Genomic DNA, 14,312 nt, shown 5'->3' on the forward strand with positions numbered 1-14,312 from the left:
GTGAAAGGAGACCTTTGAGGTACACCCCAGGATCAACCCTGCTGTCTTCCAAGCCTTGCCTTAGGCACAGCTAGGGTGAGCCGCCATGATACCCTATGCCTAGCATGCCTGGGGAACTTTGCATGGGATGTCTGGGAGGGTTCGGGAGTGACGTGGGCTGTGGAGCCCGCCCCGCTGAGGGATGCTTTTCCTTGCATTATGGATGTGGCTTTAGACCTGGAAGAAACAGACTCTCAAGCAAACAGGCAAAGGGATAATAATCCTGGTGGAAAAGTGAGCCTGAAATAGTCAAACATCAGCTGGCCTCCGAAAGCAGACTGATTTCTGCAGGCAGGCATGATGGAGATGCAGGGGATACCCCAGGAGAGAAAGGGAGCCTTAGATGAAGTCCTTAAACCATCAACACTGTATCCCTGGCCCACTGCAAATACAATGATAGTCAATTTATCTCCAATAGTTCATGGGGTCTTAGACACTATCCAAACACAACCAAGCCTGCCAAATCCACAGTACACTCCATAGCTCCATCTACATTCCTGCACAGATCTATTTCCACAGCTGGCTCCTCAGCCTTCCTCCCACCACACTCCACAGATAAATATATACGTATGCATATATGTGCATATATATATAAAATATATTTTTTTTATAGAGATATATATAAAAATATGTGTGTCTATATAAATAGTAGACTCTCTGATGAAAGTGACATTCATAAGGGCTTCCTGGCATGGAGAGGGGCTGTGGTTGCTTTGCCCTGAGTGGACGTAGCAATCAGGATTTGCTATGCTCCAGCCTGAGAAACAGCTGCTCTTCTCCCTCCTCACGTTGTCAAGTCTTGGCAGAGTTAACACTAAAATAGAAAGGATATGAAACTACATCTCTGTTTCTAATACCATAACTTAGTCAGAGGAAGTCAGAGGAAATTACCTGGGATGCTGCAAGTATTCTGGCTCATTCTTCTGCCAGCTGGCGATGAACAGGTATTAAGTTCTGAGTCGAACTCCTGTATCCAGCCAGACCTAAAGCTGGATATTTGAAGGAGAAGAAATCAAACCCTAACACTGAAGGGGCCAAAAGGAGGGTCACATCCCTTGGCCAGAGGGTGAAAAGAGGAGGCAGGGCTCCCTGGGAGACCTTGGCAATGGGGATGGCACCATGAAGTGGACAAGGCCACCACGTCCCAGTAAGGATCTGGAGCAGTCACTACCAATGCCCCCATATTCCAGCTCTTAAAACCAAGCTGCCAAGAGAGGGGCATTTAAGTGACTCAGCTCTTTATTAATAATAGAGAAGTAGCAACAATTCAGCCGTGGTAAGTGCCAGCTCTTCTCCTCATCATTTTACAGATAAGGGAACCGAGACAGAGACATATGAAAAAATTTGAGCAGCACCCTCCTCTGTCCTCCTGCTTAAAAAGGAGTAGAAATCTGACTTCCAGAATCAAAGTTTGGTGATCTGTTCCCTCCGGAGTATAACACTCCACCACAACTGCAGAATAATCCAACCATCAATGTCTGGGACGCAGGTCTCTAGCACCAAGAATGAAGTGTGCCTTTGCGTCTAGTCCTAGCACACTCTGGCATAAATAGGTGTTATTCTTTGTCCATTCTTGGAGCATTTACACCATTAACTTTCCTTTTTTCTCATGCCATCAACACTTGTAAACAGTAACCATTCTCATAGCTGGTTCTGAGGACAATCGGAGAAAGGAGGGGTGCAGAAAGATAGTTGTTACAAACTTGCTTCAACCACCATTTGCACAGTGAACCCTCCACACAGCAGTCTCCATCCCAGCTGTAATCAACAATTCTTGCAGTTACTATCGACTCCTGGTGTCTGTGTTACATTTTTCTTAATAACCATTGCAATAATAAGACATTATCAACGTGTAAAGTGATCCATTAACCTCTATAGCAGCAATAAATTCTGTGGCTTTGCCAGGCTGCCAGGATTTGCTAATCGAAGAGCAAGCAGCAAGTTCATACTTGGAGCAGTCACAAATCATGCATAATGCAAAAGCATGGGTGCTAACCTCACCCTCTGCAATATAATGGGCATTTCCACGTTTTTATTTATCAGAGAAATCAGTTCTTTGAGGCAGCTCCTAATGTGTTTCTCTCTGGCAACAGTAGCATCCTCAGGTTTATCCTCAGGATCCGATTTGCAGGAGATTTAAAGCCTCATCTTCTACTGCTGGAGCCAGCCTGAGTTTTGCCAGTGTGGTGGGTAGGAGCAGAATCAGGCCCCTTGACCTGCTGAGGTTGCTCAGCATGAATGTGACATTAAAGAGATCCAATTAGGTAGCTGTTCATCAGGTTTTGTTTAGACACTTCTGAAAATAAGAACGTAAAAATGATCCTGCCAGGTCTTTCCAATGAATGATCTAGTCCAGCATTGTGTCTCAGGCAGCAACCAACATCAGGTGCCTATAGACAAATGTAAGAACAAGGCAAATACATAGCCACAGTCTCCACCGTCATCTTCTAGCCACCAGCTGTTTGCACTTGGGGGGTTTCAGGACACCACCAGAAGTGGCATCTTCAAATTTAGCAGCCCACAGTACATGTTCTTTCATGAATTTGTTGAGCCATTTTTTGAACCCAGCCCAGGGACCCGAGTTACTAGGCACAGCTGCCATGAAGAGCCCTGGAGCAGAAGAAAAGCTGTGTTGTGCTGCAGCCCTGTGCACAATGCTGTCAACCACAGATAACCCCTAACCTCGCTCCCATGAGAGTCAGGCCAAGCTGTTGACCTTCAGAAAGCCTCTGTGGTACAGAAGAGCTTTGTGGAGCAGTCTAGGCTTGCTCGTCCATGCCAAACAATGCATAAAAAGATGACGGTGAGAATGAAGAAATGGGAGCGCGAATGCCAACAGGGATGTTAGCAAAGGCAAGGTAATTAGATACAGCTACCAAGGGACACAGCAGAACTTCTGATAGCTGGAGGGACAGGCAGACCAAGAGTGGTCAGATATCAAGCTTATTTTATAATCACTGGGGAGACATTGACACTTTTGGGTATCATTCACCCCCCAGTAAAGCAGCAGCTGAAGTACCTTGCAAGTGACCATTTTTCTTCACTGATGACAAAAGGAGTCTAGATGACAAGCTCAGAGGAAAACAACCAAAGTTAGGAGAGGTAAATGCCACTCCAGATGTCTCCTACAGCTGAGGTACAGTGTTGTTACAGCTTGGCCAACACAGGAGAGCTGAAGCAATAAAATATAAACTGATAGGAATTACAGATAGGGACTCCAAGGCTGAAGATCCAGAAAGTCAGAACAACTTTCACATTTCTTCATCTGTCCATAGAAATCTATAAAGCTCAGAATGTAACCAAATTGGTTTAGTATTTTGCCAGTGTTAGCAATTTCTCTTTCAATTTTGTGCAAACCCAGTTTTCTCCTCATTCGGAGAAAAGACATCATTTTTCCATGCCTGTGAGACCTCAACTACAAAGCAAAATTTGCCTGAGAGGCTGTTTACCAGGTCTGGCAAGGCTTAAATAAGCCTCTCATGAGTCTTCTGCTTCCCTCCTTTCTTTAGGGACATGTTGGCCTCTCTGCTATCTATGTGGCTTTCTCTTGGGGCAACATAACTCTCTCTCCTTCCATCGCATAGACACATATGCTTTCCCGCAATATATTAAGATTAATCAAAGCAGTGTAACAAGGATGAAGTTTTAAAAGAGGGAAAATTACACAGAACAAAGAAGCATTTATCTTCACAGTGTTTGACATAGTCCATATGTCACATATCCTGTTTAAACCTTAAATCCAGCTCAAGACTGAGTACCTTCCATGCTGTGCTGAGCAAACCCCTATTTCTTCAGGAATTTAAGCAAATCGGCAGTGCTAAGCACTACACAGGAATAGCTCGCTCACATTTTAAGACTTGATACTGAGATGCACCAAGCATTTGCACGTTCCTTGCTGTTGCCGGGATTTGCAGACTTTAGACCCAATCCCTGATAGAAATATTGCACAGTCATAGCCCAGTTGAGTGCATGACTGTTATTGTATGCATCACATCCAGCCTCTGCTACGCATCCATGATGTGGGAATGTGGTGTTGTTGCCAAATATCTCCTCTTTTGTTTATATAAGCCCTGGAAGTCAGAGGTGGCCTCTGCGATCCCTTCGTGATGTTTACAGGGGCGTGTCTCCAGGGCAATGAGGTCAGGCAAGTTCCCTCCCTAATTAATTACTGTCTCTCTGAGTTATGTGGGAAAAGAGCCGACCTACCGGCACACTAAAACACAAGGGAAATCTCCTTCCATCTAGCAGAGGCCCCACTTGCTATCTGCTGCTGTTCTTCTGGCCAGGGTTTTCCAGGAGCTCGTCTGCCTGGGTGCACAGAGCCTGGGACCGCTTTCCCCAGCAAGGACCATACACGGGATGGTGGGTGGGGAGGAGAACTTGAGGTGAGATGGAGGCTGCTCCTGGAGAGTCTGCTTGGTGGCAGTAAGGGAAGAGGAAGGGGACAGGTTGCTCTGCCCCCTTTCCTGAAGACATTTTCTGGGGTGTCTGCATCTGTGCCATGATTTTCACTAGAGGCTGTGCCAAGAACTTGCTGGCTTGGTGGACACACCAATTGATGAGTCTAAGCGCTTGGCTAGGTGCAGGCTCAGCAGGTGATACCCTGGGTTTCACACTCTGCTCTGCCAGCCATTCCCCATGACACCCAAGGCTGAGGTGCAAAAAGCAACAGATGAGCCGCCATGTAGATATTTCTGCTGGAATATCAATGAATGAGGAAATTTAGGAACATCTAACATTACATTCTGAGTTAACCTACAGCAATGTCCATCAGATATGAACTTCTCTGAGTCCAGAAGTGCTTGGTTCTGGGTTTCTGTTTAGGTTCATGCTAGTCAGACCTACTAACATGTCTAAGAACTGCAGATAGTTAAACAACCTCGCTGTAGTACAATGCAAAGCTGTCACAGCAGCCTAAATTCCCAGTCATCTCTGTTGGTACAAGTGATGGACATGCTGCACACGCAGTCCAACACCATGCTGATCACTGCATAACCCAGAGCACCAAAACAGAGTAAAACACAGCAAGAATCTCTGTTCAAGTGTGGGGGAGACCTTTCTATTCAGCCGGGATTGCTGCACCCAGCAAAGGCACTTACGTGCACCGAAGCAGGAGCTGCCGCAAACAGCAGCGCTGCTTGCCCAGAGGAGACAGGGATGTGTGACGGTCTGTGTGGCCCCCAGATGTGACACAGCCTTGCCGCACACAGAGGAAGCCCCCAGGCTTTCCATGGTTGGGGACCATGAATGTCCTTTCTCACCCTAGCAGGCTGCTGGGTTATTGCCAGCTCTGATGGAAAAGGCTCGTACGGGAACGGAGCTCCACCCGGTGTGTTTTCCCACATCCCTCCCCAGGCTAGAGCGATCATAACATTTCTCTCTAAAACACCATGTAAGACTGGAAAATTGTTGGTTTTTTTTTTTTTTTTACTTTAAGGCAAGCTGGATTTGCAATGACAACCTGTGCTTATCTTTCACTCCCAACGAGGCAGTTTCCTTTACAGTCTGATTCTGGGTGCAATAAAACATAAGCTAAGTTACTGTAGGGACTGCAACCCCAAAGCATCGCCTTGTTCTCCTTGTCTTCCTATTGCTTTGCCATGCCTTAACAAATCAGCTAGGGAGGATTTCTTACAGTGGGAAGTAACAAATTCCACCAAGATTAATAGGAGCTGCTACAGAGCTCAAGTACAAGTGGTTTCTCTTTCAGGACTCCAGGGAAGAATTTGGCTTTGCTATTGATAGAAACCATAGATATCATCCAGGATGGAAAATACTGTCAGGAGCTGCAAGCTATCCTTGTTCTCCTCTTATTCTATTGCCATACTCATGGCTTCATGGAGTTCAGAACTTAAGTGGGTTTTTCTGTACTGAGTGACTTTTCAGTTTTACAAAACAGTGTCTTATTGATAGATCTGATAGATACCGCATAATGCATTTCAGTCTGTGCCACTGGTTTCCATTCACTGATCTCCGCTGGACATACGCTGACTTGAAACTTGAGTCCTCCGTTGCAAATATAAGGCACACTTTACAGCAGTAAATGATTTCTCTTTCCTTTTCATTAAAGACCAGAAAAAAAAAAATCTAGTCTAAACAGCAATCTATTGGAATGTACTTTTGTCTGATGCATTGTTACCGCAAACCACTGTTCCTGGCAGCCTGCAATTAGTACTGAAAAGCATCCACTGCTTTAAAGAGTTTCATCTTTCAGCAGTTAGCAAATACGGTGTGTCTCTTTTGAGGGGCTGTGGTGGCAAGGCCAGGATGTTCCCTTACAATAGTTTGGCTTTTGTTTCCTACCGTGCTGTGCAGTCGGAGATTGTGTCTGCAGACAATGCAGCTGAATGAAGCCTCAGTGATGAGTCTGGCCATCTTAATCTGCCTCTGCAGTCAACTACAAGAGAGAGGGGGATCTCCAGAGAGAAATTCAGAATTTGATGGGCTCAAGTGCCCATCATCTGCCACAAACACCTAAACTCCCTCTCTGGGAACAACTAGAAAGACCATCATGAGAGCATGTTTTACATTACCTATCCTATAGGGAATCTATCAAAGTAATCCTAACAGACTACCCTATACACTTGCCTACCAATGTACCTTAAACAGCTCTAAAAATAGAAAGCCAAAATCTCATGCTTCTAGATAATTTCCACAGCCCTGATGATTCTGGTTTGGCTTCCTGTCTCCAGGTTCATACCAAGCAGGAAATGAGGAATGAGACAGAAGAAAGAGAAAGTGTCATAGTGGGTCCAGGTCTCCAGTTTTACGTGGTTTCTGTGGAGGATACCTGTAGAGTTGTGCCTGGGGTGCAGCACAGTGAGGGAGGAGTGAAGCCCATTGGGATATGCAGGGATCTTGTTGGAACTGGTTCCAATACCATGTAAATGGATGGATTTCTTCTACTTTTCACATGTGCAAGAGGTTTCCTGCAAAGAATATTTGTATTATTATTCAGCTGCCTTGAGCAATATGCAGATTTGCATTTCATTTGCAAGACCTAAAAACCTACGCAAAGAACTTCTCGTTCATGCAAATGACTGAATGAATGCTCCCCTTTCCCCTGTGGAGAAAATGAGTCTATGTGGTGCTTCTTGCTGGTAACACTAGACTGTCTGCCTCTGGTCCCGGAGCTTGCTTGCTCATAGACACCGGTGGAGATGTGTGTTACGGCTCTTTGTCCCCTCTAGTGGATAAAGTTCTATCTACAAGGCTGGTCTTTCCATGAGTTGGACCTGACGGGGACCTTGATTGCAGGAATATGAGAGCTGCCAGGGAAGGGGGCTGGCGTGAGCAGGACGCCCCCCAGCCCAGGGCTTCAGGTGAGCAGGGAGATCTTTACTACTCTGCTCCGGTATGAGGCACTCACCACCGAGGTCCTGACTCAGACATGACTCAGTTTTTATTCAGGCAAAGCTTCCAGTGAAGCAGATCGCAGTTGCCTTTGCCCTCCTTCTCCACCGGTAGATCCCCAGTGGCTCTGCTGATGCAGGCAAGGGTTCCCTGTGGGCAGCTGGGAAATGCCAGACAACTCGTGCTTAAACAAACAGACAGGCATCCTGTGAGATAGCAGGGGGGCATTAAAAATCATAAAAAAAACCTGTAAGAAGCAAAGACCCTAACTCTGCACCTATTCCACATAAAGAACCTATATAAGTCAGTCATGCTTAAGATATTTCCAACTTTTCCTGTCTCTCACTCTCTTTGGCAAGAGACATATGGAACTAATTATGAACAAAGGCCAATTGTTTTAATATTTAGAGTTTCCCACATCAAGCTGCTGGGTTTTTTCTTTGACTGGTTTTAATGCATGTGCATATGCTAAGCAGATACAGAGTTTCTCTTCTTTATTTTAAACGGTTGCTTTAATGTCATGTCCCTAACACCTTCATCCTGGCTTTTGGACTTCAATCAAAGTATTTTTAGTTTTGCATTAAAATGAGAACAATACATGGAGGAAGGGGTTGGCTCCACAGCTCAGCAGATTTTGCTCTCCCAGCTAGACTGCTCCAAGGAAAAGAGTGTGAGCTAAAATCTTTTCCGTTTTACTAAGCAAATTCAGAATACCACTATGGAGTTGGTGCATTGAGAAGCTCCCACTTTGCACACATTAACTCTAAACTGCATCTGGACCAGTACCTGTAACTGAGCATGGAAATGAGCACAACATCCAAAACACATCTCTACAAAAACATAGAATCATACCCGGCTGCTTTGGGACAACTCCTGGTGTTGCAGAAAGTCTGTGGGAAGGGAAAGAATCTTTCCCGTTTCCAAAACACTTGTCTACAATTTAAAGTGTAAATATAGTTTCAAACTTTTCGTCCAGAGGAAGGAAATATCATTGTCTACTAGTCTCTAATGAGGTTTTATAAGGGAAAAAAAAAGTAGACATTGAGACTGACTTTGTGAAGACAACACCTCACAGCTATAGACAGCTCTAATGTAATAACTTAGAAGCTGTAGGCATCACCAAGCAAGCTTTCATTGATACATAAGTGTACAGACATGAGTGTGAGGGGTAAAGTCTGTTCTTTGTACGTATGCACGCACTGCACTACGCCATAGAGACCACATAGCCTGAACCGGCGAGTGCTTGTGTTCAGCTGAGCAGCCCAGAGAATCTGTACGAGCCCTGTGCTCTGGGTATGTGCTTTCCAACATCTAGGAGAGAGGAATATCTGAACATAGGATTTAACATTAATCTCTGCACCAGATGGTGATACACCAGATATTCTTTTTAAGGTGAACATGTGATCTACTGTACAGCAAACCAGAGGGGTCTGAAGTCACATGGCAAAATGTATAATAACTCTGATAGAGGTTTGATTAGACAACTGACCTGGTTACCATCTGTAGCAACAAGAAGCAAGCTTGACATTTTTGGAACATTCTCCCCAGAAGCTTAATTCTTCCACTTCTGTGGCACAGCAATCCTGCTGAGCAAACTACACCGAGAAACAGAAGGAAGCTAAAGATACGCTGCTTGAAGCATGTTGTTAAGGTTACAAGGCTCGGGTTTTCCTTTTTTTTTTTTTTTTTTTTTTCCCCTTTTCCCCCCTCCTTCTTTCAAACAAGCCACATCTTGACTCATATGGTCTGATGTGAAAACCCACTCAGCTATTTGATAGTTGGGAAATCTAGATGAGACTGTAAGTTATTTCAAAGGAAGCCTGTGTGTGCTGTGAGCTCTCTCTCTCTCACACACGCACACGCACACGAGTTAGCTCTGCACTATGGTAGTGCAGACAGCTGTGACTCCGGGTAGGACCCGAAGACTTTTATTCAAAATACCATATGGATCACTGAGGAGACGCAGTGTGGAAAGGGTAAGCCATGATTTCTTTGTCCTGAATGCATGCCCAGAGGATGAGGAGGGTACCATTTAATAGCAGTTGTCTGCCCTGTTAGTAGTCAGAGCTAATAGGGGTTATGTCATGGTGTGTAGAAATTACTATTGGTGGGACCTGTACGGTGATGAATGGGAATTAGTACTAGTCAGAGGCTGTGTGATAATTTGGGGTAGTAATCGGTGCCAGCAGGAACAGTAAGATAACATGCAGCAATTAGAACTAGTTAAAGGCTCTGTGATAATACTTGGAGGTAATAATTGCTGAAAAGGATCATTTCTAATAATCAATACTCATTAAGACAGTGTGATGGCATATAGCAGCACTGACCGGTAGCAGTAGGGAGTAAATAATAATAATGTCAAATAACGAATAGCAGCTCAGGCTCATGTGGAAGGACTCTGTGTAAGTGAACATAGATGCAGATGCCCACTGGTGTCTATCCCAGCAGAGATGTATAGCGAGCAGTGGTTGCACAGCGCAATATGGGCTATAGGTTCGCGACGTGTCGCTCTGGTCGGTGCCAGCCAACGTGACACGGCAGGGCTGGCAGTCCCTGGCTAGCCAAGGCGACGCTGCCACTTTCTTGCTCCGGCGGGTGTAGCTGTGGGTGCCAGGGAAGCCGTAATTATGTCATTAATTTCCTGAAAGTGCATCACCTTAGCAGCAGTGCTCAGGGACCAGAGGGGGTCCCATCGCTTTCAAGGACTGACAGGCTGGCAAAGAGGTGATGGCTGGGACGTGGGTCTCAGCTCAGAGTCATGTGCACCTGCAGAGCACACACCGAGTGCGCACCAAGCGTGCATCAGGCGTTTCAGGCTGCCTTTGCTTGCAAGCTGCCTCTGCCGTAGCTGGCAGGGGCGGCAGGGGACAGGGACACCTTGCACACCCCCTCTCCTTGTCACTGCTGATATCCCCAGAAATGGTGCTCGGTTGGAGGGAATGGGCACGGTCTGCACGCTCCCTGCCACGGGGGTGGGGTTGGGCAGGGTGCCGCGGGAGTGGGTGAGGGGTGCTGCACCCGCTGGTCCATGGCTGGTGGCACATGTAGAAGCTCTGCAAGCCCAGAGTGGCTCAGAGTTGCTTTGCACAGGACTGAGGGAAACCTTTGCTCGAGGCATCTGTTTTGCTGAAAAGCAGTTTTGTGGCAGCTGAAGCCACCTGTGAGCTTACTTCAAGTCTGTTGCATGCTTCACTCAAAAAAAAAAAAATTATTTTGGACATTTCAAATGAATTTTTTTTCCAATTTTTCTTTCAAACACAGTGTAATTTCATTTGGGTGAATGCCTTGATTTTTTTCAAGGAACACGAAAAAAATCTCAAAAATTAAATGCAGGTCAAAAACTGTTTCAGTTAAACACAAAGCCTTTTTTTGTCTGGGTTTTTTTTTTTCCTCTCCATTTGGCAGAAGGGAAAACAGAATAACTTTGTGTCAACCTGAAACATATTTTCTTTGCCTTTCCAGTCCGTCAAGCAAACCAAAGATAATCAATTATTCACACAGCTTTGGTCTGCTATTGTGTGATTGTTGTTTGTTGCTTTGGAGCACGTACAGAAATGTCCCTCCTGGTAAATTTGGGCTTTGCGGTTCAAGATGCTGGTTCTGAGAGGAGTCCAGGGCAGGCAGCCCTGCCTGCAGTCTTAACCTGCCTTGGGGACAGGGATTTTATTTGTGTCCCTTCTACAGTGCCCAGCTCTGCTGTAACAAGTCTTACGAGGAGCAGCTGAGGGAGCTGGGGTTGTTTAGCCTGGAGAAGAGGAGGCTGAGGGGAGACCTTATTGCTCTCTACAACTGCCTGAAAGGAGGTTGTAGCCAGGTGGGGGTCGGTCTCTTCTCCCAAGTAACAAGTGATAGGACGAGAGGAAACGGCCTCAAGCTGCACCAGGGTGGGTTTGATTGGATATTAGGAAAATTTCTTCACTGAAAGGGTAGCCAAGCACTGGAACAGGCTGCCTAGGGAAGTGGTTGAGTCTCCATCCCTGGAGGTATTTAAAAGACGGGTAGATGTAATGCTTAGGGACATGGTTTAGTGGTGGACTTGGCAGTGCTGGGTTAACAGTTGGACTTGATTATTTTAAAGGTCTTTTCCAACCTAAATGATTCTACGATTCTGTCAGCCAAGGTTCACCCGTCCGGTGAGACACTGCTGTTGCTGACCCAGGTCACAGGAGATGGGTCGGTGTCTGGTGGCTTTGCAGCTGCTCTTGCAAGCGTGGGGAGGCAGAGAAGCTAGTGTCTCTTTCAAAGGCAGCCTCCCACAAGGTGGCAGATGATTTTTCAGCTGGGGTGAGCTCTCAGCTGCTGCAGCATCCTCCGCCACTGCCAGCCATGGCAGGTCCCTCCCTGGCTGGAAGGGCTCATGCTTTCATGCAAGGCATACCTGAGACCAGTGAGACAAGTCATATAACAGTGTGGAAAAGGGGAGATATACAGGATACAGTGAGAGCAAGAGAGATGGACCACTTTCATCCATGCACACACTTTGGAAACACGCTACCCATACTGACCTACCTGAGCAAGAGACGCGTGAGTCCTCTGGCTTTGCTTTGTGCATTAGTCCACGTGATGGAGAGGTGTAAAAGACAGCAGTACTCTCACAGCGTGTTTCCAGGAGGAAACCCTATGGTGGGGAGCAAGGGAGAGCATGGAAATACCTGCAGGAGAAGGTGTCAGAGAAGGTCAGTATTTATATAGGAGGCAAGAATGGCTGTGTAAGGATGACCAGCATTGCAGGGGACTTGGCAGTGTGTACACACTTAACACCTCCATGCACAGCCCAAGTGACCGGCCGCTGTCAGGGGGGGTTTGTGTTGTTTTATTTTCACTCACATCCGCAGTTTATTTCTCTCCTTCCCACTCCTTGACCTAAGGTTGGGGTGGTTTAGACTTCTTGTCAGGCAAATGCTGGAGCCTTGCTATAAGTGTTGCCAGAGGATTTGGTAGGGTGGTTTTTGCAACCAGCTCTTTTTTGTCCTAACTCTCTGTCCTTGCCATTATTCTCTCTGTCTCATCAAAAAGAGCTGCCCCATCAGGCACCTAGACCATGAGGTTGTGGTCAACCTGGCTGAAGCATGCATCATGCTCTCTCTCCCTGGAGCCCCCCACCAGCTAGAGGTGGCAAGGCAAATCCCCTGCACTTGGGGTCCTGAAGCCACACAGAAACTGTGTTTCTAAGCTCAGAGTCCACAAAATCCTGCTATGACAGTGAGAGAGCCCGAAATACAGTCCCAAGTGAGCAAGTGGCCCATGTAAAGCCTGAGATGTGAGAGATCTGTGCAATGCGTGGCACATACCCAGCAGAAGAGATGGCTTTGCAAAGGCTTTTACAAGTCCAAATACAAAAGGGCAGTGCTAAATATTAGTAGGTATGGCACAGAGGTCACCAAACATGTCTGCTGAGGCAGAATCAAGTTTTGTGCCATGGGGCACACCAGCAGCCAGTGTCAGGACTGAGACATGACTTGGGTTCATCTAAGTCAATGCTGATGTCTATGAGACAACTCCATCCTGGCCAGCACCTCGGGCTGCCTTTGGGATCACTACAGAGTCAAAATACTCTGTGGGGGTTGCAGAGGTGGTCCCCTGAACGCCCGTGCTTGCCTGAATTAATAACTCCTTAAACGCCAGCCAGGTCTCCTTTAGCCAGTGTATACAGGGACATCTTGGTCAGAAGACAACCCCCCCCAAACCAGGCAAGGTGAATCCCATCCCTAACACAGCATTTCTCAACACAGACCCCCCCCCAGCTCTTCCTTCTCCGGGTCTCCTTCCCCCACCAGTAAACATGCACGTTAAATATGTAGTCCTTTCTCCCTCTGCATTATTAATGTGAGACGGTTTATGCCTGCGAGCTATCTTTATTATATCCATGTGCTGCGGATGTATGTGAGAGGAAGATGAATAGAGTCCTGCTAATGTCTAACAAATGCCTAGCACCATTCAGAGATCTCTTTCTGCTGTTGCAAGGCACTGGTAAAGAAGAACACATATTTACTCCTTCTCTCAAGACCTCACTGGCTATTTTCCAGCCACGGGAATGTTTCTCACCACAAACCCAAGGCATTGTTTTCTGAATTAGAAAGCCTAGAGAAAACATGCAGCTTTCTTGTATTAAAAAAAGGACAAGCCTGTCCTCTCTTCTGCCTTCAAGGCTCAAAGGATGGCACTACAGATGCTGTGTAAAAAGGAAGGCCATCTCCAGACTAAATGAAGTGCTGTAAGAAACAAATCAAGCTGGGAGAGATATGGCTGGAAAAGCCATTTTAAATTAGGTCTTGCAGTTTGCACCCCAGCTTTAGGTCCCAGCCCTCAGCTACAGTAAATTAAAGCCCTGTGCCCAGTTGTGTCCGTGGACGCTTGCAGCTCAGCAGGATTTTAGTCTAGAATGCATTTTTATTTCTTGTGCCTCTGAAGAAGATAAGCTAAGATTAAAAATGCAGCCAGAGCCCCAAGCCAGAACTCCACTGTCCATTACACAAGTGTAAATCTACACCGGTGCAGAACTGGGACTGGTATTTACCTATGACACTTCCTCTCTGAATGGATATCCATGAACACTCATTCATATCATGACTTTAAAACACACCAGGCAGAGATAAATCCGTAAATGGATATTTATTGCCATAGAAAACAGATGGCAGAAGACAAAGCTCCCATGTTCTTATCCCAAGCTGCAAGCACGTTAAGAATGCGGCAGGAAACGTCATTCCTCCTATAAATAAATTTCTCTTGAGAAGAGAGAACCCAGGGCTGAAAAAAAAAATCAGTCTTTCTGCTCTGCAGGCCAAGTCTGAGGCAGGTTTTCCCACGCTATTCTGCAGCTTCTGGTGACCTTTGCTTTTGGCAAGAGAGGAGGTTGCCTTCAAGCAAACCCAGCAAAAGAGTTCGGGTATGTCTGCTGTACAAATCTACCAGTGCTTTTA

General features: G+C 46.2%; 1 protein-coding gene across 2 annotated transcripts in view; it reads left to right on the top strand.

Annotated features, from left to right (window-relative positions):
- FRMD4A (FERM domain containing 4A) overlaps positions 1–14,312 on the top strand; it is a gene marked incomplete at its 5' end in the record, with an annotated part of 385,473 nt that overhangs the window by 163,198 nt on the left and 207,963 nt on the right. Inside the window, one exon of one of the 2 annotated variants that reach the window (XM_082310333.1) lies at positions 9,276–9,368. The exons of the other annotated variant lie outside the window; for it this stretch is intronic. Coding sequence (XP_082166459.1) covers positions 9,276–9,368 — 93 coding nt within the window. Of the gene's footprint in view, positions 1–9,275; positions 9,369–14,312 lie in introns of those variants that run through there. 2 annotated transcript variants of the gene reach the window in all.

This window comes from Platalea leucorodia (assembly GCF_965183815.1).
Source record: "Platalea leucorodia genome assembly, chromosome: 4".
NCBI classification, from domain to species: Eukaryota; Metazoa; Chordata; class Aves; order Pelecaniformes; family Threskiornithidae; genus Platalea; species Platalea leucorodia.